This window comes from Macaca fascicularis, chromosome 2 (assembly GCF_037993035.2).
Source record: "Macaca fascicularis isolate 582-1 chromosome 2, T2T-MFA8v1.1".
In the NCBI taxonomy this organism is placed as follows: Eukaryota; Metazoa; Chordata; class Mammalia; order Primates; family Cercopithecidae; genus Macaca; species Macaca fascicularis.
Genome location: NC_088376.1, coordinates 41,097,322 through 41,123,661, shown reverse-complemented (window position 1 = coordinate 41,123,661; position 26,340 = coordinate 41,097,322). Strand labels below are relative to the sequence as shown.

At 39.3% G+C, this 26,340-nt stretch overlaps 1 protein-coding gene across 24 annotated transcripts in view; it reads right to left on the bottom strand.

Moving 5' to 3' along the window:
* Nucleotides 1–26,340, bottom strand: part of ARMC8 (armadillo repeat containing 8) — a 112,971-nt gene that overhangs the window by 13,048 nt on the left and 73,583 nt on the right. For 17 of the 24 annotated variants that reach the window (XR_012430739.1, XM_045386906.2, XM_074031113.1 and 14 more), the window contains 7 exons: nucleotides 23,746–23,828; nucleotides 23,356–23,437; nucleotides 18,251–18,337; nucleotides 15,350–15,442; nucleotides 12,388–12,537; nucleotides 10,924–11,019; nucleotides 1,118–1,213 (listed from right to left, as the gene is read on the bottom strand). Coding sequence is in view for 23 of the 24 variants with exons in the window: in XM_045386906.2 (XP_045242841.1) it covers nucleotides 1,118–1,213; nucleotides 10,924–11,019; nucleotides 12,388–12,537; nucleotides 15,350–15,442; nucleotides 18,251–18,337; nucleotides 23,356–23,437; nucleotides 23,746–23,828 (687 nt within the window). In the remaining variant the exon portion in view is untranslated. The remainder of the gene's footprint in view (nucleotides 1–1,117; nucleotides 1,214–10,923; nucleotides 11,020–12,387; nucleotides 12,538–15,349; nucleotides 15,443–18,250; nucleotides 18,338–23,355; nucleotides 23,438–23,745; nucleotides 23,829–26,340) is intronic. The other 7 variants (XM_074031118.1, XM_074031121.1, XM_045386911.2 and 4 more) reach the window with 2 other exon arrangements.

The following is a 26,340-nucleotide window of genomic DNA, read 5'->3' as shown; positions in this document are numbered from 1 at the left end:
GCTAAGTGCTCTGAAGGAAGGGAACAAAATGCAGTAATGAGTAATACTCTACAAGGGCAAGAGTCCAGTAAGAAAGTATAAGTTCAGCTGAGATTTGAAGGGTGACACGGAGAGAAGAAAAGTGTTCCAGGCAGAGAAACCAGTATGTGTGAAGGTCCCAAGGAAGGAAAGAACATGGCCTTTTTGAGAAACTGCAAGTGGCCAGTGTAGTGAACAAAGGAAGAGAGGAATAAGATAAGTTGGGGATATGAATGGGTTAGGTCATGTAGGACTTGACAGGCCATCATAAGGGCATATGAACTTTATTCAAGGTATAACAAGGAGCCACTGAAGGATTTTAGTTTCTCTTCTCTTAATAAAACAAAAAGCTGAGGTCATCACTAACTGTAATGGGTGAGGGAAGAGGTGAGGTCTAAAGAATGAGGGGCAGGTAAGAATCTATTCTCACGGAGAACGAGGTTGCCAGCTTCCTTGAGAATCACTGAAGGACACCAGGAGGAGCTGAGTGCCCATGTGGGGTTCTGTGCCTTTCTCTGCAGTTGTTAACTCTGACAAGGCAGGGATAGAGAAGACAGATTGGTGTGACAAGGAGAGGCTTCCTCCGTGATTAGAATTTTGTCAGGAGATGTTGACAGAATGAAAAGTGGAGGGCTGTTTGATACCCACATTTTGGCAATGGGCAGTCTCTGGTGATGATCAGATGCAGGGTATGGCCATGGCAGTAAGTAGCAGATTGTTTAGAAGCAAACAGGTAAAGAAACTATGGGGCCAGGGGGCTAGAGGGTTCATCCACCATGCGACTGAAGCCTTGAGAGGGACGACAGGGACTGGAGAGCACTGGGAGAAAGCCAAGAGCCCGGGTCTTCACTGAGTAAGAGGGAGGCAATCAGTAGCTGACAAGGGCAGAGAGTGGAGTGGCAGATAATAATATTACCAAGTGGTACAAGCTTCAAGGAGTTGGTGTTTTTTCTTTTTCTTCAGGATAGAAGAGAGTTCTTTGAATCTGAGAAGTCACAGAGTAGTCTATTCTTTTCCTCTTTTTAAAATCTCTGCACAATTTATTTCGAGTTAACAACGCAACATTCTAATCCTATGGTGAAAGGGGACAAGGGCTCACCATGTAATACTTGATTTTCTGTAGGATATCATCATTGGTCATAATAAGATCTTTTGCTGTTGTCCCATCCGCTATGTTGGCTAAGATGCACAGTGTCTGGAAAAGAACAAAGGGCCAACAGTCAGGAAGGCTCTGAAGTCCCAGAGTCAAGCTGTCTCAAGAGCTTGGGCAATTCTTCACTTGAAGGTACATGGATTCTCACAGGTTCCACTCTCAATGCCCTGATTTCTCATCGGCTGACATCATTGCTAGCAACAGTAACCACACCCAAACAAAATCTCCCTTAGGCAAAAGAGAACCCCAACACTTCGGGGGTTTCTTCGTGGGCATTAAGTCATAGCTGGGCAAAGGCAGCTATTTTGTATAGGTCATACCATCAAATCAAAGAGAAAACATAATTTATTATTTTTCTTGAAAATCTCTTTTCTAAGACAAGCTCTTGGGACAAACCACAATGTTCCTTCAACAATGCAGTCTCTTTGGTGGAAGCTCTGTAGGTGCTGCAACTCCCCTCCTATGGAGGCCTCCCTTTCCTAGGCCTCCACCTGCTGCTTGCTCCTAAGCTCATGACCTTCTGCATGAAGGCCTAGACCCTGTCCACCAGCTACACCAGCCATGGGCACTTAGGACCTTTTAACTTTTTTGAACCCTGTTAGGGGAAGAGAAAAGGAAGAAAAATGTGTGAAGAAACTTAGTCCAGGCTGGCCTAATGTGAAGATTGGAGGAAGCCTGTGCCAGCTGGCAGGACAGTACACCTTGAGGACAACCACTGCACTGGTGACTGCAGTCTTCTCAGAGGAAAAATTGTTCTTGTCAGCTGTTCCATTCTCACAGCCAGACCAGCAGGAGGCAAAGATTAAGATAATGGTGAAAGGACTATGATAGGGATACCAACAGTACCAACCTTAGCAATTCAACAAACCATTTACTGAGTACCTATTATGGGTATGCCCTCTGTAGGGCATCAGGATGAGGCAGGAAAAAAAAAAAAAACACACACTCCCTGACTTGGAAGCTGTCAAACAATTACATTTCACTGTGATTGAAGTAAACACAGAGAATAGATAGAAGGCATGAAGAAAGAGCACTTGTTGGATACTGCAAGGGTTAGGGAAAACTTCCTGGAGGAAGTGACACAGTCCTGGAGCCCAGTCAGGAATAACTCAAAGGAATGAGGATGGGATACAGATTCACATAATTTTCTCCAATTTTAAACTTTTTCTTTGCAAGACAAGTTAATTAAGCTAACTGAGGAGACTGTTTGCTTGCAGTGGCCCAAGCCCCCAAATACCCTAAAGGGTACATGGTTTTATTTCTCCTAGATTAACACACTGCTGTAACTAGATTATTAGGGAGTGAGTCCTGAGGTGTGAAACCAGAAAAGGCTGCCTTTGAGATATAGTAGACATGAAACATAAATTGTATAGTCCAATAGCTAAGCAAGCACTGGGAAACTTTTTATTCCAGGGCAGTTAGATCATGTTGAAGAGGACTTTATGTGCCCATGAAGTGGGACAGACATGATCTGATCTGGAGAAGATGTCAGATTTCTGGTGATCTGGTATGTAAGCACTGGTACATGGTGAATCTGTCTTAAATTTCTTGGTAGGAACAATACCCTAAGGAAATTAATAATAATGAATCTGCACTCTTTTTGGTTAGTCTCTTGTGGAAAAGATCTTATGAAGGGGCAGACATGAGCATGACAAGGGTAATTAATAGGAGTAATTAGTTTGGGGAAGAGTTGACAGTCAATGTTTTAGGAGTCCAAGTTCAAGATGACATCAGAACCAACTGAATTATAGTTGCTCTCCCCACATTCTAGCCCCACCTGAGCCTACAGGATAAGGTAATTAAATACAATGAGTGTTCTTTTTTTTTTTTTTTTTTAAGACAGAGTCTCACTGTGTCGCCCAGGCTGGAGTGTAGTGGCACGATCATCTTGGCTTACTGCAACCTCTGCCTCCTGGGTTCAAGCAATTCTCCCTGCCTCAGTCTCCCAAGTAGCTGGGATTACAGGTCTGTGCCACACGCCCAGCTAATTTTTGTATTTTTAGTAGAGACGGGGTTTCACCATATTGGTCTGGCTGGTCTCGAACTCCTGACCCTGTGATCTGCCCACCTTGGCCTCCCAAAGTGCTGGGATTACAGGTATGAGCCACCATGCCCAGCCTACAAGTATACTTTCTCTCTCCCTCTCCATCACTTGTCTTGACATGCAATCCAAATGTGGCAACACCAGACTCACAACACCACACTCCTTCTAGTTCTGCTCAAATTCCTTAAAGTGATTATAGAAAGCCTTAGCAAGCTTTACAACAACCCCACCTTCCAAGAGCAAGCCAGCAAAATGATATTCATCAGTGGTAGTGATCCAATCCTCACCAACCAGCCTCTGCCAGGCTTTACTAAGACAAAATCAGAATGCAGAGGATGAAGCCAATCAATGGGAACACAGGTATAACCTGGCTGAGAAGTAGGAGAGGGGCAGCACATGGAAGAATCATAGCTTATTACTCTCTTGTTCTCCATCTCCCCACCATTTCTCACCAAGAAGACTCAGTCCTATGAGTTGGCCAGAGCAGCTTAAGAGGAAATAATGGAAATGATCCTAACAATGAATAAGAATTTCAATAAGGCTTCATAACCAAGGTATTCATGGGGAGAGGAGAAATGGTAAACACCTTTAGACTCACCTAGAAAACAGCTATCCCCTCTTACCCACTAAAACAGAATATAAAGGGGAATTCCAGGGAAGATCCCTCAGAATAGACCAGGTCAGCAGGACAGGTAACTCCCCTTTTTGTAGTGTTAGAATACACCCATGCATTCCCAGGCTTCATTGAAAAGCATGAAAGAGTGAGGTACAGTTCTGTTTTGAAGCTCACAAAACTGCTCCGTAAATATTCCTATGGAGACAAGAAATCAAATCTTAAAAAAATCAATTAGGCTAGGCATGGTGGCTCATGCCTATAACCCAGCACTTTGGGAGGCCAAGGCTGGTGGATCATGAGGTCAAGGTATCGAGACCATCCTGGCCAATATGGTGAAACCCCATTTCTAATAAAAGTACCAAAATTTGCTGGGTGTGGTGGCGCATGCCTGTAGTCCCAGCTACTCGGCAGGCTGAGGCAGGAGAATCTATTGAACCCGGAGGCAAAGGTTGCAGTGAGCCAATATCATGCCACTGCACTCTAGCCTGGCAACAGAGTGAGACTCTGTATCAGAAAAAAAAAAGAAATCAATTATTGGGCCAACTCAATTGAGTATGTGAGCTAAGGAACAGATAAAAGCTACACACACACATGACCCCCCCATTAATGTATGCATATTAGTGTATATACTAATATGAACAATTGGAAATCAATGAAATAGAGCACAGACTGGTAAATTACGGTCTGGGCCAAATCCAGCCTGCTGTCTCTTTTGGTAATTTTTAGTGGAAGACAGCCATATCTACTTGCTTATGTATTGTCTATAGCTGATTCCAGGCTATAACAGCATAGAGGAGTAGTTGCTAGAGACCAGAGCCTGCAAAAATTAAAAAAAAAAAAAAAAAAAAAAAAAAAAAATTCACCATATAAATCAGAGTTAAAAAAAAACACACAAAAAAACTATTTCAACAGATACAAAAAAAGTAATTGATTGAAAAAAAAATCTATGGCTCATGTTTGGGGTTTAAAAATAAAAAAGTAAAAATAATCCAATATATATACCTTGCCTCTTACAGAAACAGTTGGCTAAACTCTGAAATAGAGAACAGGCTGGGTGCAGTGGCTCATGCCTGTAATCCCAGCACTTTGGGAGGCCAAGGCAGGTGGATCCCTTGAGGTCAGGGGTTTGAGGTCAGCCTGGTCAACATGGTGAAACCCCATCTCTATTAAAAACACAAAAAGTTGGCCAGGCGTGGTGGCTCATGCCTGTAAGCCCAGCACTTTGGGAGGCAGAGGCAGGCGGATCACTAGGTTCGGAGTTCGAGACCAGTCTGGACAACATGGTGAAACCCCATCTCTACTAAAAATACAAAAATTAGCCAGGCATGGTGGCAGGCACCTGTAATCCCAGCCACTCAGGAGGCTGGGGCAGGAGAATTGCTTGAACCTGGGAGGGGGAGGTTGCAGTGAGCCGAGATCGTGCCATTGCACTCCAGCCTGGGTGACAGAGTGAGACTCCATCTCAAAAAAAAAAAAAAAAAAAAGATAACCGGGCATGGTGGTGGACACCTGTAATTCCAGCTACTCGGGAGACTGAGGGACAAGAATAGCCTGAACCCAGGAGGTGGAGGCTGCAGTGAGCTGAGATCACACCACTGCACTCCAGCCTGGGCAACAGAGTGAGACGCTGTCTCAAAAAATAATAATAATATTAATAGGTGGGAAAATCAATGAAACCAAAAACTGATTCTTTGGCAATGAAACAAAAAACTGATTCTCTGCTAAATCTCTAGTCAGACTGAACAGGAAAAAAGGAATTACCAGCCAGGCACAGTGGCTCACATCCATAATCCTAGCACTTTGGGAGGCTAAGGTAGGCAGATCACCTGAGGTCAGGAGTTTGAGCCCAGCCTGGCCAACATGGTGAAACCCTGTATCTACAAAAAATAGAAAAACTAGCTGGGCGTGGTGACACGTGCCTGTAATTCCAGCTATTTGGAAGGCAGAAGCAAGAGAAAGGCTTGGACCCAGGAGGCAAAGGTTGCAGTGAGCCGAGATCGCGCCACTGCACTCCAGCCTGGGAGACAGAGCGAGACTGTCTCCAAGGAAAAAAAAAGGAATTACCAACATAAAGAACAAGAGAGGGACTATTGCAAAGGATACTACAGACTTGAAAAAGGAATAAGAAATTATGAACTGTTTTATGTTAATAAATTTGAAAACTCAGATGACATGAGCAAATTCCTTGAAAGCTCATGCAAGAAACAGATAACCTGAATAGTCCTATTTCTATTAAAAAATTTGAATTTGTAGTTAAACACCTTTCCACAAAACGGTCATCGTATTCAGATTCCAACTGGTAGCATTCCACCAGAACTGAAGAAAAAAGTAATTCTTCACAAATTATTGCAGAAAACTGAAGAGGGAACACCTCCACCTCATTCCCCAAGGCCAGCACTATCCCAATACCAAAACCAGAAAAAGACATCATAAAAAAACTATTCATCAACTCACCCCTCATGAATATAAATGTGAAACACTCCTTACCAAATTTCTGTAAACTGAATTTAACAATATATCTAAAGGATAATATATAATGACTAAATTAGGTTTACCTCAAATATATTAGTTTAACATTTGAAACCAAATCAAATGAATTCACCATATAAATCAGAGTTAAAAAAAAAAAAAAAAACTATTTCAACAGATACAAAAAAAATAACTGATTGAAAAAAAAAACCTATGGCTCATGTTTGGGGTTTAAAAATAAAAAAGTAAAAATAATCCAATATCTATTTATGATAAAAACTCAACAAACTAAAAGAGAATTTCTTTTCTTTTCTTTAGTAAAGGCAATCTATGAAAAACCTACACCCCACATACTCAATAGTGAAAGACTGAGCACTTTCCTCTAATATTGGGAACAAAACAAGTATGTTCATCCTCATCTCATTACACTGGAGAAGTTCTAGCTAGACAATGAAACAAGGAAAACAAAATAGCATATAGATTGAAAAGTAAGAAATAAAGCTATTTTTATTTACAGATGTGATCATTTGTTGAGAATTTTAAGTAATCCACACAAAATAACTTAAAGCGACTTTGGCAAGAATGCAGGATACAAGACTGACACACAAAAATTGTATTAGCATATACTAACAACGAACAACTGGAAATCAAAATTTTAAAAATAACATTTAAAAAAAATCAAACTATGAAATACTTAGGAATAAATCCAACCAAGAGCGCAAGACCTATACATCAAAAACTACAAAACATTGCTAAGAAGAATTAAAGAAGACCTAAATAATTGGAAAGATATAACATATTCATGAATTGGAAGACTCAATATTGTTAAGATGTCACTTCTTCCCAAATTGATTTATAAATACAACACGATTAAAATCCCAAGTGGCATTTCATTTGTAGAAATGAGAACAGAATTATGAAATACAGTAAAATTCACTCTTTTGGTAGTAATTTTATTTACCAAACGTATAGAATCTTTTTTTTTTTTTTTGAGATGGGAGTCTTGCTGTGTCACCCAGGCTGGAGTGCAGTGATGTGATCTCGGCTTACTGCAACCTCTGCTTCCTAGGCTCAAGCGATTCTCCTGCCTCAGCCTCCCGAACAGCTGGGACTACAGATGCGTGACCACGCCCGGCTAATTTTTGTATTTTTAGTAAAGACAGGGCTTCAACATGTTGCTAGGCTGGTCCTGAACTCCTGACCTCAAGTGATCCACCCACCTCAGCCTCCCAAAGTGCTGGGATTACGGTATGAGCCACCATGCCCAGTCTACCAAATGTATAGAATCTTAAAACCACCAGTATAATCAGCATTTACAGAGCAGTTCTATCACCACCTCCCTCCCTAAATTGTCCTATGCTATCCCTTTATAGTCAAATACTGCTCCCAACCTTTAAGCCTTGAATACCTTTGATTTTTTTCTCTGTCTCTACTGTCTTCTCTTTTACAGATGGTCATATAGATGGGATCATATAGTACCTTGCCTTTTGTATTGTATCTGGGCTCTTTCACATAGCATAATGCATTTGAGATTCATCCATGCTGTTACATATAGCAACAGTTTGTCCCTCTTTATTGTGACTGTGATATTCTGCTATGTGAATGCACCATAGTTTGTTGAGGGATGTTAACTTCTAATTTTTGGTGATACAAATAAAATTGTTATGAACAGTTTTTTGTGTGTGAACTTAGGTTTTCATTTTATGTGAGTAAATGGCTAGGAATGGGATTGCTGGGTCATATGGTAAGTATATGTTCAACTGTTTAAGAAACTGTCAAACCATTTCCAAAATGACTGTATTATTTTACATTCCCACTAGATGATCTGCATCCTTGCTAGCAACTGTACTTAGTTTTAAAAACATTTTAGCTATTCTAAAAGATGCATAGTGATATTTTATTGTGCAGTGTCTGTTCATATTGTTTGCTCAGTTTTATATTTGGTTGTTTGTTTTCTTGTTTTGAGAGTTCTTCATACATTCTGGACACAAGTCATTTGTCAGACATCTGATCCACAGATATTCCTTCCAGTGGATGGCTTGTCATTTCAGTCTCTTAACAGTGCATTTCACGACACAGAAGTTTTACAGTTTGATGAAGACCAATTTACCTTTTCTTTTCTGGATGATGTTTTAAATTTCATAGCTAAGAACTCTTCACCTAATCTCTCAAAGATTTTCTCCTACATTTTTTTCTGTAAGTTTTATAGTTTACCTTTTATGTTATGTCTATCAGTAAATTTTTATCTGAAGTGTCTGGTATAGTTCAAAGTTAATTTTTTTTTTGGCACTTGTATAGCATCTTTTCTTGAAAAGACCATTCTTTCTCCACCAAGTTGCCTTTGTACCTTTGTCAATAATCTGCCGGCCATATATGTGTGGGTCTATTTCTGGACTCTCTAATCTGTTCCATTGATCGACATGTGCTAACTTTTTTTGCTAAGAGCATACTGTCTTCATTACTACTGTACTTTTATAGTTAAGTCTTGAAATAAGGTATTGTGAATCCTCCAATTGTTCCTGTTTTTTCTTCCAAACTGTTTGGGCTTTTTAGTTCTTTTGCCTTTTCATAAAGTTTTAAAATCTATATGTAAAGGCACATATTTTAGATATTTGTATCTATAGTAATATTTATAAACAATCATGCTGGGATTTTGATTGGGACTGTGTTGAATCTATAAATCAACTTGGGGAGAACTGACATTTTAGCATGGTATATCTCTCCATTTATTTGGGTCTTGAATTTCTTTCATTATCAGTGTTTTTATATTTTTCAGTATACAGATCCTTGTGAGATTTATACATAGAATTTCATTTTTTTTTCTAAGCTACTGCAAATGGTACTGTTTAATATCCCAATATCCAATTATTCACTGCTGGTAAATAAAAATACAACTGACTTTTCTATCTTGTGACCTTGCTTAACTCATTTATTAATTCTAGGTTTTTTGGTGAGTCCATGGCATTTTCTATATAGGCATTCATACTGTCCTTTCCAATCTGTATATCTTTTCTTTCTTTTTCTTGCCTTCTTGTGCTTGGTAGGAATTCCAGCACAATGTTGAACAGGAGTGGTACAAATGGACATACTTGTCTTGTTCCCAATTTAAGGGCAGTGTTACCTATGTTTTACTATCTTGTCTGTGGTGACAGTTTCATAGGTGCATGCACATGTCAAAACTGATCACACCGTATACTTTAAATATGTGTAGCTTACTGTATGTCAATTGTACGTCAGTCAAAAAAATAATTTGTCAGATGCTTTTGAGAAGCATTAAACCTCCAGCTAGTCAGCTGACTGTTTAGCCTCCCATACTCGCCTACTTCCAGATCATTTCCAAAATCTGTATGACAGAGTTCCGTTGTGTCCTGCAAAAACAATATTGTTGTTGGTCTTTCATTTTGCCCTAATTTAAATCTTGCCTCACCTTTCTGTCTTGCTTTGCTTTTCAAGTCACTGAAATTCTATCCAGGTAAGTTGTCTTTATATACAAAATTCATTCCTATCCTCTCAAAGTACAATGGTTTATTTTGAACGGTGTATTTTCTTCATTGTTGTATTTCAGTAATGGATTTCACTTCAGCTAATTTTAGTGATGCTTATGAGATTATACTTTCACTGTGTTAAATTTTTTCACCAAAACACAGTTTTTAAAAAAATTTTAAGAGATATCACGTAATATATCTGTCTTAAAACCACTTTATCAAATCTACCATCTTTTTGCTCACAAATTCAATTGCAGCTTCTAAGACCTACAACTCTTACTTCCTGGACTGTTCTTACAAGGCTGGCTGAATTACTTTAACTCAAGAATACAGAAAATGAGAAGCACAGCCCCTGAAGTTAGACTCTCTGGGTCCAACTCTCTACTGATGACCTTGGGCAAGTTTCTTTCAGAAAGACATACATGTATGTCTACAGCTTAATGAATTTTGAAAGGGAACACAACCATGTAGCCAACACCTATGTCAAAAAACTGAAGATTACCAGTACCTCTGGTCCTGTGTTCAAATCTTAAGTTTGCGGGACCTTTGTTTTTACAGCAAAATAAAATATATACATTAAAACTCCCATAGTAAATCCCAGAAAATAAAACAATATAATTCCCAACTGTCTTGATAAATGCACAGCTTCGTACTTTAATGCCTACCCTTAACTTGCCCTCCTGAAACTTAACAGAAGTAGGGTTATGGGATGAGGAACAAGATGCCTAAGAGAAAAGAAATGAAAACTACCTCCAGGATAAGGAATTATTTTATCAGTGAGTTGCAGGAATTCTGAGTTCAGAGCATGGCGGCAGAGAGGGCTAGAAATAGTGATCCTGGAAAAAGGATTCATTCCAGGATGATGAAAGGTGGCTGCTCCTGTAGAAACAGGGACAGTGTACACAGTGAATGATACAGAGGGCAAAACTGTAGACGCTGGTCATGTTTTCCTCTATTTCAGGAAGAAGTAGTCTTAAAGAGAGTTTAAGGGATGGTGGAAGATATTTCTTCCTATCTCTAGAGCATCTCCCGTCTCAGCACTCTGTCTTCTGCAGATTTAAATATTTCAGGAGACTCCTAAGAACTTCCTTTGTGCTCACATTCAGAAAATATTCCCCAAGAAAAAGGAACAACGTACCTGCTCTTTGACCTCAATGTTATGTTCCCCTTCTAGAATAAGAGTGACGGCTTGCATAATTTGCTTTCCATGAGTACTCATTATTTTATCTATATGCTGTAAAACAACGGGAAATCCATAATTATCAAAGAAACAAAGACCATAGGATGAATAGAAGGCTTCTAAAAGTTAAAACCAATATGATTCACAACTGCTTCATGCAGAACACTATAGCATATAGAACTACATGCCAAAGAACAGTGTTTATTATATTTTGAAGCTGCAGTTTGCCTTCAAATATGTCATACACACACACACACACACACACACACACACACACACGTATATACACATTACACATACATACATACATAAAGTTGACCTGACAGAATATGAAAGTACAATCATTGGGGGTCCTCAAACCCAAATACATTAAAGAAAAAGGAAGCAAAGGCCAGGTGCAGTGGGCTCACGCCTTTCCCAGCACTTTGGGGGGCTGAGGTGGGCTGATCACCTGAGGTCAGGAGTTTGAGACCAGCCTGGCCAACACGGCAAAACCCCGTCTCTACTAAAAATACAAAAATTAGCTGGGCATAGTGGTACACGCCTGTAATCCCAGCTACTCGGGAGACTGAGGCAGAAGAATCACTTGAACCTGGGAGGTGGAGGTTGCAACAAGCCGAGACTGCGCCATTGCACTCCAGCTTGGGGGAAAGAGCGAGACTCTGTCTCAAAACAAAAAAAAAAAAAAAAAAAAAAAAGGAAGCATAAAAAATGGACTTGGGTAATAGGGGAAGCCAGAGACATGGAAAATACAGTGTAGATTTCCTAATACTATCTTGGAGCATAAATGCATAATGACAACTTAAAAAGACAAGTGGGGCACAGAGAAGGGAACCACCCGTATTTCCTCATCTACCTGAAGGCCACCTGCATTGTTTCTTGGGGGAACATTAGAGAACACTGAGAGGGATCCCACCAGCAAGGCTCCGTCTCTCCTACTCTGACATGTATCCACTGCTTTCTACACTGGCATCTGCAGAGGTCAATCCTGTAAATGTGGGCAGGGAGATGGTGGTCTATGGAATGGCTCTGAGAATTCTCTAACAGGAAAGAAGCAGAGGCCCCAGAGATAAGTGATTTAGGCAGATGAGAAAATTCATCCTAGACAGCATACTAGGTAAGAAAAAAGTAACAAATCAAGGTAGGCGTAGGCGCTGATCATGTCTTCCTCTGTTCCAGGGATTAGAGGGAGACAGAATAAGCAGTGTAGGAGTGTAGAATAGGGGGCGATATGGTGAAGCAGCTCCCAGAACACCTATGAAAGTGACAGGTCTAGACATCAACTCCTTGTTTCTTTGGAAGGGGGCAGCATTTGAATCACACTCATGGGCAGATGTTAATGAGAGCAGAGAGAGAGAGAGCAATGTCTTGCAATGCATATGCAGGGCTAGCTAATTTGGAAGCCTGGGTGATTTTACTTACAGGACGAGTAGAGAGGAGATTTCTAAGAAGTCCCAATGTCTTCATCAGCACATTCAAATCTGAATCTGATAATAACCGGAATAGCTGTTCAGTACTCAAGCTTCGTAAAATATCTGCTTTTATTTTTTGTTCAGCCTGAAATGCCATATTCTGAAAGGATTAAAGAAGTTGCAAGAATCATGTCTACATTTACTTTATTAAATTATATTTTAATAGTAACTCTGATAATTTTCTTTTTTTTTTTTAATTTTTTTGAGACAGAGTCTTGCTCTGTTGCCCAGGCTGGAGTGCAGTGGCATGATATTGGCCCACTGCAACCTCTGCCTCCTGGGTTCAAGCAATTCTCCTGCCTCAGCCTCCTGAGTAGCTGGGAGTATAGGCGTGAGCCACCACGTCCAGCTAATTTTTATATCTTTAGTAGAGACAGGGTTTCACCAAGTTGGCCAGGCTGGTCTTGAACTCCTGACCTCGTGATCCACTCGTTTTGGCCTTCCAAAGTGCTGAGATTACAGGTGTGAGCCACAAGGCTCGGCCAAACTCTGATAATTTTCCAAGTACAAACAGAATCTGCAGAAAATCTTTAAGGATAAGTCACTCTATTTTCCTGATTCTTGTTAATTACCTACATTTCTGTCTGTCAAGAGAAAGGTAACTGTTACTCTTAGATACACTTTTACATGAGAAATATGACCACTTTTAGGTACATGCATTTGAATGTCTTAAAATTTCTCAAATAAATACAAAACTCATTTATCACTTTTGAGAATATCTTTATGGTTATCAAGTTGCCTGCTGTACACGAAATGACTATTAATGATTATACTGTGCCATGCCTTTTGAGAATGATTTCAAAGTACTCACAGAAGAAAATAAGCACTGGGTTTTCTTAACTTTACTGGCATGAAAACATCTATTGTGTTCACAATACTATGGTAGGTGTTGGCATGGCTGGGCTACATCACACAGGAAGCTCTCCAGAGGGTAGGAGGTATGTCTGAGCAACCAGTAATCCCGGGTGGCCAGTAGCTATTTTGCTCCTTTTTCTCTAATTTGTATCATGGGTTAGCCCAGCTTAATCCTAAGCTATTAATGTCTGAAGAAAACAAAAACCATGGTAAATTTAAATAACAACTTACAAATCAACTTTTGATACAAAAATCTCTTGTATAGCCAGGTGTGGTGGCACACGCCTATAATCCCAACTACTCGGGGGGCTGAGGCACAAGAATCGCTTGAACCCAGGAGGTAGAGGTTGCAGTGAGCTGAGATCATGCCACTACACTCCAGCCTGGGCAACTGAGTGAGACTCTATATCAAAAAAAAAAAAAAAAAAAAAAATCTTGTAAACTAGAGACATAATATGTGGTTGTTGCCCTCCAGGAACTTATTTTAATTAAAGAGCTAAGACATTAGCGATCAAGTTATATAATAATGTGAGGCAGCATGGCAGAGCAAAAAGAATACTCTCTCTGTATCAAGAGACCCAGGTCAGAGATGATTCTAAGGTTTTATATTTTGCAGATAAAGAATACAGAAGCTGGTAATATGGAGACTGATGAGCATAAGATAGTTTGTACAGATTTGAGGAGTGGAATAAGTTCAGTTTCCAACATTAAAGTTGTGCATGTCACAGAATTCTCAAATGAAGTTCCATACACCATTTAAGTGATAGATCTGGGAAATAGGTAACAGTTACATCTGTAGATTTCAAACTAACCTATTAGGGGAAGTTGAAACCATGATATGAGATGAAGTCCCTGAAACTGATGTAATAAGAAGTGGAAACCAGAAACTGAAACTTGGGGTATGTTCCCAGTGAAGAGGTTGAAAAGGAAGCTAGGTAGAAAGGGAGTATAAAGAAAGTAAGTCCTGGGAAGGAGTTTCAAGAAAGAGAAGGGCTAAAAGCTGTGCAAAGTTCAGGAAAAAAATAACTGTGAAACTACAGATTTGCTGCTTTCTTAGAAGATAATTAATTCTATCCTGAAGTCTGTATAAAAACACAGCAGATATAGCATGGAACAGGGAGAAGAATACAGGTTTGGAAAAGGTTCTGAACCCATTTCCATTATTAGCTGTGAGGACTTCACCTTCACAATTCACTTACCCTCCCTAAGTCTGAGTTTCCCATTTGTAAGGTGAATATATACCAATATATCTTAAAATAAAAATTAGAGATAAATATAAAACGCCCAGCTTAGTGTCTGGTACAGAGCAATTAAATTGTAAATAGTATATGTTTTAAAAATCAATTTAGGATTACTCTACTTTCAATTTCAAGAAAATTTTAATAATCTTAAGGAGAAATGGTTCTCTAATCTCATAAAGTTTTAGAATATAAATTATTCACTAGAAAGTGTTAAAAATTTTATTAAGTATTTATGCACCAATTTTATTACCTTGGACAAGTTAATCATTCTGCAAAAAATGGTTAAATATGTGAGGTAATACATATGTTAATTAGCTCAAATTAGCCATCCCACAATCTATTTATCTTTCAAAACATCATGTTGTACATTATAAACATATGTAATTTTTATTTGCCAATAAAAAATAAAATAATCATTCTGTGCCTTAGTCTACTTCATCTATAAAGTATGGTAAGAACTCCCTGGTTGATAGCATAAAGTTGTTCTGAAGAGCAAAGGAGATATGAAAGTGCTTTGTAAAGTAGGTGGTGCTACACAAAAATATAATATGTTCATGATGAGGAAAATTTATTTTCCCAGAATTAGCTAAGTTTCAACATCTGTTCACTTTTCTTAATAATAAATAAGAGAACTGAGGCATAACTTGCTTACAGTTAATCTGTCTTCTAGGTCCTAGTCATTAGAAAACTAGAACAAAATAGCAAGATTTTTGAAAAAGAAAATTCCAGATATTTCAAATAACACATTATGTTCTAACTTAGACAATAGCTCTAATTCCTTTTATAAGTTATGATATATACAAAAGTGAAACATACCATTAAAGCCCAAATTCCATTCACTCGTAAAGCGGGATTTTCACTCTGAGTTAATCCACAAAGTAGCTCTACGGCTCCTGATTCCAAAATTGGCTGCCATTGGACAGGAAAAAAAAAAAGTCACAGCTTTAAAGTCCGGTTTGCAAACTAAACGTGTATATACCTTGGCACTTTGTCTAGGATTTCTTCCCCACTCTTACTCAATTCCAGGCAACTTTTGCAAAGCAGGGAGTGATGTAGCCATAAAAATCACCTTGAGAAAGGCAAAGACAACTATTTTCTTATAAATCCAAATAGCCAAAAAAAAAAAGAAAAAAAAAACAAACAAACAAAACCAAACCATTCTATCATTTCCTTTTATCCTTGTAGTCCTGGAGGATTCAGGAGACATCCTAGTTATGTCTACATTTCACACAGACCCTTATGATCCCATTACCTAACTCCCCACTCTCATCATTCTCTGAGACTCTGTCACTTTCTGCTTTATGTGTATATCTTGTGCACTGCTTACAAACTCTAACCATGAAGTAATATGGTTGGTAAAGGAAAGAAATATAAAGGAACTTAGACAACCAAATCCTTCCAAGCTGTCAGTCTTATTCCAAACATGCGTAGAAGTTATCTTTTAGGATATTTTCAGGACTACTTATCAATTATACAAGCAAAACAGTCCTGTACTTTTATAGTCATGCCACATTTTACACCTAAAATACCATGCTTTAGTCTAACTACTTAACTTTATTTATGATACTTGACCGGACATGAATTTTTGGTAATTTCTAAAAAATACTCAAACCTCAGAGGATTAAGATTTACCATCACCAATGAATGCTTAAAGGCCACTTGTCAAGAGGATTATAGAAACGTCAGAAGCAATTCAGATCTATATACCCAGAAAAAGGGGTATACATTTCTCAACTGTACAAATTATGATATTTTAAAAACTTATTTTGAAATAAATTCAAACTTATAAAGTAGCAAAAATACAAGGAACTCTCAGATATTATTTTCCCAGATCTGCCAGTTTTTAACATTTGCCATCATTAATTTATCATCTCTCTCTTACTATGTACCTAATCCACATTATCTATCTTTTCTGAACCATGTGAAAGTAGGATGCATACATCGTGCCCCTTTTATGCTTAATATTTCAGTGTATATTTCCTAAAAACAAGGATATTATCTTAGATAACCACAGTACAGTTACCAAATTTAGGAAAGGTAATATTAAATTAAAATAATACTTTAATCAAATCTATAGCCCATGCTCTAATTTTGTCAATTAGCGCAAAAAAATGCTCTTACAGCATTTTCCTGCCCCACTTTGGCTCAGAATCTAGTTTTTTTTTTTTTTTTTTTTTAATTTTAATTCTTTGAGACGGTCTCACTCTGAAGCCCAGCCTGGAGTGCAGTGGCATGATCATAGATCACTGCAACCTCAAATTCCCAGGCTCAAACAATTCTTCTGTCTCGGCCTCTCGAGTAGCTAGAACTACAGGTGTGTGCGCCACGCCTGGTTGATTTTTAAATTTTTAGTAGAGACAAGGTCTTCCTATTTGCCCAGGCTGGAAGTTAATTTTTCAATATAAAAAAATCATATTAGTGATCCTTTGCCTGAGCTCATCTACCTATTTCCTAACCAGACCCCAAATATCCTGAAGGAAGCTCTGGAGCAATATAAGAGCAGGTAAGGATGGTTAATGGTGGTACACAAGCTGTGACTGGGTTATCATCAGGCCAAGACCCCATCTACAGGGCAGAGAACTGATGGAAGCTCTGGTATACTATTTCGCCTTTCTCTTCCATCAGAGTAACTACCAGTCTTGCCCTGTTTGTTCCAAGATTCCTGCTTGTTGAATAACTATTTCTGAACCTCCATCTTGCATCTTGTTTTTCTGTTTTGTTTTTTAGATGGAGTCTCCCTCTTTTGCCCAGGCTGCAGTGCAGTGGCACGATCTCAGCTCACTGCAACCTCTGCCTCCTGGGTTCAAGCGATTCTCCTGCCTCAGTCTCCCGAGTAGCTGGGATTACAAGCACGTGCCACCACCCCCAGCTAATTTTTGTACTTTTAGCAGAGATGGGGTTTCACCATGTTGGCTAGGCTGGTCTCAAACTCCTGACCTCAAGTGTTCTGCCCGCCTTGGCCTCTCAAAGTGCTGGGATTATAGGCATGAACCACCATGCCTGGCCAGAACCTCCATCTTGTTAATATTACTTTTCTTAATTATAGTCAATGCCTACAAGTGTTATAATGCAGAAAATAAATTCAACACAAATGGGACTACTAAATGCACAATAAACCTGAGTTCTTGATTGGGCAGATCAGGGGTATTATGACATAATAAAACTAATTTTATAAGGTTTTCCTCTTCTTCATTAAAGTGTATTTTAGTTTTTCCTATTAAAAAAAGAATACATGCTCAAGTATTTTATAAAATGCAGAAGGGAACCCCCATCCAACCCCTCCCCAAATAACTACCATTAACATTAAACATCAAAAGATGATTTTCCAATGACAGCAGTTATCTCCTTGAAATGACTTATAATCCTGGTTTACAAAATTTAGTCTTAATTTATTCTTTAGTACAGATAGCCTGAGAATAGTTTACTATTTGTAAGAAAAATTATTTCTTACATTCAGGCAGTTTAGATTGACTTTAAGCTGTAATATCTTTTAAATAAGCTGAATATGCTAGATAGAATAAAAAGAATAATGGGAAATGATAATCACATTTTAAAATGAATGATTTATTTGCACACCCCCACCCCTATGCAATCAAACAATTCAGAAATACTTTTTAAACCCAACCCACAAATTTCAATGTCAACTACTATAAAAAGTATCTGAGTAAGCTCTAGGCTGGACTGGGCAAAGTCTAGGAAAAGAAAATCAATACTAACCTCTTTGCTTGGAGAAAATTCAAGAAGAAGATTACATAGCATGGAAGATGCTACCACTAGGATTTCATCTGGTGCATTTTGTAAAACCTATGGAATTAAAAAAGGATACTATTAATGATTTGGAATGATGAAGATGAGATATAAAATGAGATATAAAATATAAATAAAAACAAGAACAATTATCTTTCAGCCTGATTCTTCATATTGGAGAGAGAGGAAGAATCCACTTGATACTGTGTCAAACTTTTCCTAGTGCTATAATTATGACTGACTAAGTCCCTCAAATCTGTTTTGCCTGGAGAAGCTGCAGCCTCACTGGAGGCTCTTGCAGGGAGGAGACAGACATATGTGAAATGCTTGAAGGCCAAGGGACTGTTCTGGAGTAAGTTAGCTCACTCTACTCCATCAGTCAAGCCCCTTATGAGTCCACAGAATGGCCCTACAGCCTGACTTTCTGATTTGTCCTTAGAAGGGCTTGTTTGACCAAAAGCACTGACGGATTAAGCAAGCTACTACTGCACAGGTAGGACAGTGTGGGAGACTGGTTTACATAAAAGGAATCACACAGACCTAGTTCCAATCGGACACCTCCACTAACTAGCCTAAGTCTGTATTTCTTCATCTATAAACTGAGGAAAATAAGACCTCCTTGATATAACTATTTAGGATTAAACATGATATAGTGAATAATAAGGGAAGTACTGCAGCAGGGAAATGAAAAACAGACTGTTTGGATACAAATTTGGGCTCAACAACTAAATAGGTACATGAATTCCTCAACTATAAAATGGTATCTGCTTCACAGGATTGTTATGAGAATAAATATATAAAAAGGTTTTAGAATAGTAACTGGCACATAATAATGACTATATAAGTAAGGCTTTGAAAATGGTAATTTAGTACCATAATTTTTGATGCTATCAGGCACATAATAGGTATACAGTAAACTAACTTCCATGGACTTTCACTGAACTAGAAGGCAACACAGCATGATGATAAATGTTTGTTGCTATTAGCTATTTCTAGAACCTGTTCTTTCTAGATTCTAAGAGACAAGGCTTCATAAATACCACCATTTATATGCAATAATCACTTCAACTAAATCCTCTGCATCTGGGATCAGATCAGGCTCAGGCTTAGGATCTCAAAAGGAGTATTAGGGGTTCTAGTTACACAAACCAGAAATGGGTAATCACAAAAAATTTCAAACAGTTAAATATATTATCTGCTTTCCATGGCTAAACCAAGTCTGAAATTCTCAAGTTAAGAAAAAGCATGAATTATAAAGTAGAAGCAGCTCTCCTAGATATTGTGTTTTAACTCTCCTATGGACTGTTCATTGATAAAGATCAAATCAAATCTCATATACTATGCATGCTGAGCTCTGTGTCTGTCACAACTTCCCTAAGGCCCCATTCACTCTTTCCTTGCCTTGCCCTTCCCATATCTCTCAGGTACACTCCTACCTAAGATTTAAAGTCATCCCAGTCCTTTCAGTCAGAAGTCATTCTATCCTCCTCTGGGGTCCCATTGCCATGGTTTGTGACCTCCCTTAGGATCCTCATGACCATCAACCTATTCAAATTATTTGTGCAGTTATGCCAATCTCCCCTTCTTTTAATAGAGTTAAGCTTCCTGAAGAAATAATCTATGTATCTATGGTCTAATTTATACTGGCCTGTAGCAACCCAGTGGCACTGCACAAAATGGGTGCTCGATAATTGTTTTTAGATTAAGAGAAATAATCATTTTCCAAAACTATACTACTTAGAAACACTGGTGAAATAAGTCAATGCCTATCAAGTCTTTAAAAAGTTCCTTTGGTTGATATAATTCATTTTTTAAATGTTACTGTTTATAGAAATTTGTTTTTATCAAGTTTTATTAGATAACATTCAAATTAGATAACATCTAATGATAAACTAAAGCAGAAGAGATCCTATAAACTTAAAAACCACTTACCTGGTGCAGTGTAAGGTATGACCTGTGAAATTCAGAAGTTGACATCTAACACTGACAAAACAATTTCACCAAAATAGGAACAAAACATAGTCACAAATAATTTTTTAAATTACAACCAAATGTCTACCTTCTTGCAGTTTGTTAACCAACTGTTAAAAACATGGAAAAGCAAATGGGAAAAATCAACAGCTATGCAAACAGCCTCTGGACTAGAGACCAAAAAGTATCTGAAGTAAATCATTTGTTTACCTCCAAGCTTTTAATATTATAATTTAAACATACAGCAATATTGTAATTTGAGAGTAATTATATCCACATGTACCCAAGTATATAAACCCTTCTAGAATGCTCATCAGACCTTTTCACAGAAAGAACTAAAGAGAAACCATGTTACTCCATTTCTGATTTGTATGACAGAGGGCTACTGAGCTGAGCAAGCAGGGAAAATGGCTCTGGATGAAAAGATAGTTATTTGGGGAAGCAGAAGAGCACTTAAAAATTCCTGAATGGATAATCAATAAATCAAGATCAAGCTGCTATGAAAAAGGTGCAATCTAAGAATAATAAAGAGTGGGAATAGTAAAAGAAAATACCACTTAACTGAGGACAGCCTTACAAAATCCAGAAATATCAAATCTGGCCCCAACGGTTTTGGATAAGGGATGGTGGACCTGAAAAAACTGTTGCTAGTAGGAGCTGACACACTCCATGAGCAAGTGTGTCCCAAGCACAGAAAGGCACTGATATTGTAGCTGGAGAGTAGGGTGTAGGTAAATAACCATTCTGAGATTTGGGGCTCTTAATGAGGTTCAGGAAGCAAAAGGATATCAGAGAATGAGGAGTATTCAGAAGAGATGACATATGTCTAATAGGGTGAAAAAGTGTGAAACTCAGGAAGATGTGCCAACGGATGAAAATGGGTCAAGTTCAATGTTACATGCTGCTTAGGCAGGCCCACTGAAAAGAAGTTGTTAAAGAAATGTACTGTTCTGCTAGGCCTCATAAGACTATATTGTGACACTTGTTTAGATTAGAAAACTCTTGGTGTCCCCCTGACAGTTCCTGAGTAGTGAATCATACACCCAGTCTATCATTCTTTCCACTGAAGTATCTCCAGGGTTCATATGGTCTTCCCTAAGCCACTCCTACTGCTTTATTCCACAACCTTAACATGTAAATCATACACTCTGTCATTAGATGAACCTCCCCAATGGAAGAACCCCTTGGCATGTCAATTCCCAAGGCCAGTGGCATTGGTCTAACTCTTCCACTTCATCCTTTCCTGTCCACTGGTATGTCTCATGATACCCCACTCCTCCACTAGAGTCATAAAGGTATACTTGCTGTTCCCTACACATACCATACACAATGTTTCTCCTCATGCTATTCTGCACCCCAGAAAATCCTCCTGTTTTCCTCTTGCTTTCAAAGCCCACTTTATATTCTTCCTGCCTGAATGGTCTCTTGCCTATTTCTGCCACATTGATGCCCCCGCCCCCTGAACCTAAAGCTTTAAGCCAAGAGTAAGAGAACTGTGGTAAAATGTTTTTGGTAGCTCATTGTATTTGAAGGCTTTGCTTAGTATATAGTAGGTATGCAAAAACAAAACAAAACTCTAAAAAATTAAGTTGACTAAATGCAAGGTATATGATCACTTAAGAAAAAAAATGATAGACCAAAGACCAAGCAGACCTATGGTTTTGTAATATATCAGGGAGATAACATTACTAGCAGCCACTTGATGCATGTTCTAAGTCTTGATTCAGATTCATTTGCCCTGAACCCTTTTTTGTGGGGACAAAAGGGGCCTGAAGAGAAGACCTAACACCAAAAATGTTATGTTAAAAACTATCCAGGGGCCAGGCATGGTGGTTTATACCTGTAATCCTAACCAACACTTTGGGAGGCCAAGGCAGGATCACTTGAGCTCAGGAGTTCAAGACCAGCCTGGGCAACTTAGCGAGACCTTGTCTCAAAAAAACCAAAAAAATTAGCCAGGCATAGTGGCATATGCCTGTAGTCCCAGTTACTTGGGAGGCCAAAGTGGGAGAATCACTTGGGCCGGGGGGCACAAGACTGCAGTGAGCCATGATTGAGCCATTGTATTCTAGCCTGTGTGACACAGTGAGACCCTGTGTCTATTTAAAAACAAACAAACAAACAAACAAAAATCCAGGGATTGCCAAAAGACTAAGAACACTTCATCTCTGTAAATGGCAGATTCTTTTGCTTTTCAGAACCAAAAATTACAAGGATAATTTTGAATATAAGGTTAAGGTGTAATATTAAACAAATAGGGAGATCAGATGAATAACTAAAGCTTAGTTAATAAAAGAAAATCAGACCTCCCTGGGCGCAGTGGTTCATGCCTGTAATCCCAGCACTTTGGGAGGCCAAGGTGGGCAGATCATGTGGTCAGGAGCTCAAGACCAGCCTGACCAGTATGGTGAAACCCCGTCTCTACTAAAAATACAAAAATTAGCCCAGTGTGGTGGTGCGTGCCTGTAGTCCCAGCTACTTGAGAGGCTGAGGCAGGAGAATCGCTTGAACCAGGGAGGTGGAGGTTGCAGTGAGCCAAGATCGTGCCACTGCACTCCAGCCTGGGTGACAGACCTAGACTACACCTCAAAAAAAAAAAAAAAAAAAAAAGGCCAGGCGCAGTGGCTCAAGCCTGTAATCCCAGCACTTTGGGAGGCCGAGATGGGCGGATCACGAGGTCAGGAGATCGAGACCATCCTGGCTAACACCGTGAAACCCCGTCTCTACTAAAAAATACAAAAAACTAGCCAGGTGAGGTGGCGGGCGCCTGTAGTCCCAGCTACTCGGGAGGCTGAGGCAGGAGAATGGCGTAAACCTGGGAGGCGGAGCTTGCAGTGAGCTGAGATCCGGCCACTGCACTCCAGCCTGGGTGACAGAGTGAGACTCCGTCTCAAAAAAAAAAAAAAAAGAAAATCAGGCCTGTAGTTCCCCCTCACACATGAAGCATTTGTAGATGCTTAGAACATCAGATTTGAGGAGATAAGTGTTCAAAATGCTCTACACAAAAATCAGACATGCTCCTAGACCAGGGTGTAGTGTTAGCTGGCTCGGCTCACTCTAGGGTCTGTGGGTACGGTTGTTACTGGCTGACCCTTTCTTCTTACCTTCATTAAAGGTTTCCATACAGCGTGATCCTGGAAACTGGTTCGAAGCTGCTGCACAGATCTGGATAAACTGTGCAAACATCTACAAAGAATAATCAAAATTAGCTTCACCAGAAACTAAAACTTCTACTTTTCAAACAAACTGGCTGGCATTTTACAATGACTAATTACACTTCAAGCATAGCTACATTGTTAAGTGAACTACATCAGACCACTTCATGGGGTTTGGAGGCTAGGTTCTCTGTTAGACAATGTTATACACTCTATGAATTCACCAGAGCAGATTTTTGAGGAACATTTGTAGTCTGCGTTTACTCAGTGAAGGACCAGAAAGGAAACAGGTTAAATACATGGCAAAAGGTTTTTATTCAGACCATTTAAAGCTCATACCTGACGGCAGCTAACCGCACCTTGACACTAGACTCAGACAAGCCAGTCACAATTCGGTCCATCATATTTTCAGTCTCAATGATCTGGAGAAAAAGGTTAATGCTGCATAAATAACAACATGAAGGTGACAAACTTCACTGCTTGTAAACGCAAGTATCTTAACATCCATTAAAAGTTTAATGTTGTTTTTGGCAAGAGTGTTTACCTCTCGAACAATCATCTTGCGGTGGGGGCAGGCAGCTCATCAGAAAGGTAGGTCTAGCCCACTAAGGACCTGCCAGGCTGAATGACAGGTGTAAGGGGCAGGTTATGTTTATTTTTAAAGACATTTAAAACAAAAATTAAACTGTGTAAGTACCGCAGAGGTGTTGTGTAAACAATCTTGAGAAAAAGAAAAAGAAATAAATGAACTCTCATTGGGCAGGTTCCTTCCAGTAAGGTTCTAAAGAAATCACAGTCCATGCTCAGCCCTCATGAAATGAAATCTGGGCTTCTGACAGAGCCACCTTGTGGCTACTTTCTTACCAACCGACTGAAACTTTTAGAAAAGTAACCCTTGCCATCTTTCACTATAGCACTAAGTGCTGCTACATATAATCACTATAATCATGAAGCTTTATTGTTTCAACTTAAAATTAAGATAACCTGCAATTTTCCTTCATCAAACAATGTCTAGATACAAAATAGTGTGTGAAGGAAACTGAATTTGACTTGTGTGGGCCTACTGAAAAACAGCCTTTTCATATTAGGATAAAGTACTCATGACATCACAACACAAATACTAACAAACACATTTGTTGAGTTCTTCTATGTGCCAAGCATTGTGCTAAGCATGTTATATTACCCAATTTAACCCTCACTCTTCTGAAGGCATTACTCTAGATAACACAGAGCTTTCCTGTAATCACAGAGCTGAGATACATACCCAGGCATGTGACTCCAGACTCCATATGCTCAGCCACACTTGTAATATAGCCCTGGTTTAAAGCAGTCCTCTTGTACTCACCAGGTAGTTCCCAATATGGGCAACTCATTAATGGGAGTCATTACTCTTACCTGGGAGAATACCTAGACCAATAGATCTTAACCGTGGTTGGCCTTATAGAAGAATTACCTGGGGAGTTTTTTTTTTTTTTTTTAATCCTTATGTCCAGGACATACAGCAGACCAATTAAATTAGATTCTCCAGGGTCAGGGCTGGGCACCTAATTTTTTTTTTTTTTTTTAATCTCCTCAGGTGAGTCCAGTACACAGCCAAGGTTGAAGATCACTGACCTAGACTAAAATGAGAGGATTCAGAAGGCTGACCTTAGAATATGAGAGAGTAGGAAACCTCAGGATGTTTCAGCCCAAACAGGAAGGGAAGAAAATATTGTTGAAATTAAAAATGATCAGGGAAAATATCATCTATTAAGAACAGGGGGCCGGGCGCGGTGGCTCAAGCCTGTAATCCCAGCACTTTGGGAGGCCGAGACGGGCGGATCACGAGGTCAGGAGATCAAAACCATTCTGGCTAACACGGTGAAACCCCGTCTCTACTAAAAAATACAAAAAACTAGCCAGGCGAGGTGGCGGGCGCCTGTAGTCCCAGCTACTCGGGAGGCTGAGGCAGGAGAATGGCGTAAACCCAGGAGGCGGAGCTTGCAGTGATCTGAGATCCGGCCACTGCACCCCAGCCTGGGTGACAGAGCGAGACTCCGTCTCAAAAAAAAAAAAAAAAAAAAGGAACAGGGAACCACATTTTAGCTGTAGGTTAGGAATGGTAATTTTTATCTGGTGTTTTAGTTTCCAAAACATTTACATATTGATCTACTCCTCACCCCAGACCAAACCTAATTCCATTCTTACTGATATGCACAACCACTCTGTCTTCATTGTCACCTCACCCTAAACTCCTCCCTTTCTCAGTCTACCTACTCTTTGTGACTCTTTTATACCTTTCCCCCCTGGCATGGATGTCCTGCTCAGACACTCAGAAGACAGATTCCCTTTTTCACTGTCCTCCCACCACTCATTACTCCTGCTCCAGATCCCAACTGCTGATGTTGCTCTAGAAAAACCACCAAATATGGCTGTTCTTTCCGTGTAAGCTATTCCACCTCAGCAGCACCCTCACTGCTGGTGACCAGCCTTGTAACCCCCTGGAGATGCCCATATTCCCTACAGTAGCTACCTCTTACTTCAAATTCTTCCTGCCTCCCTCATGCTCGCAGCCACTCTGTGCCCACCTCATCTTCGTAGGGACCTTGTTTTATTTTGGGGACACACATTGCAACTTCCCACTTTTGACGAAAGGTCTCCATGCTTTTGCTGTTTTCTTTACTCTTGTCAAGGTAGGGTACTTCAAGCTCAAAGCCCTTCTACCTTGATCCAAAAATTACCATTCTATAACATTCTCACATCTTTACTCTGCCCTACCTCTCACTTTCAATCCTGTTTAAAAGGCATAAATGCCCAAACTTTAACCTCTTGAAGCTAGTCCTCTCCCCACTTCCCATCTTTAAATGGGCATATATCCAATAAAGGCTCTGTCCATCTCCATCTCTTACTCCACATATATATAACAATGCTGTGACTTCAAAACCAAGTCAGTAT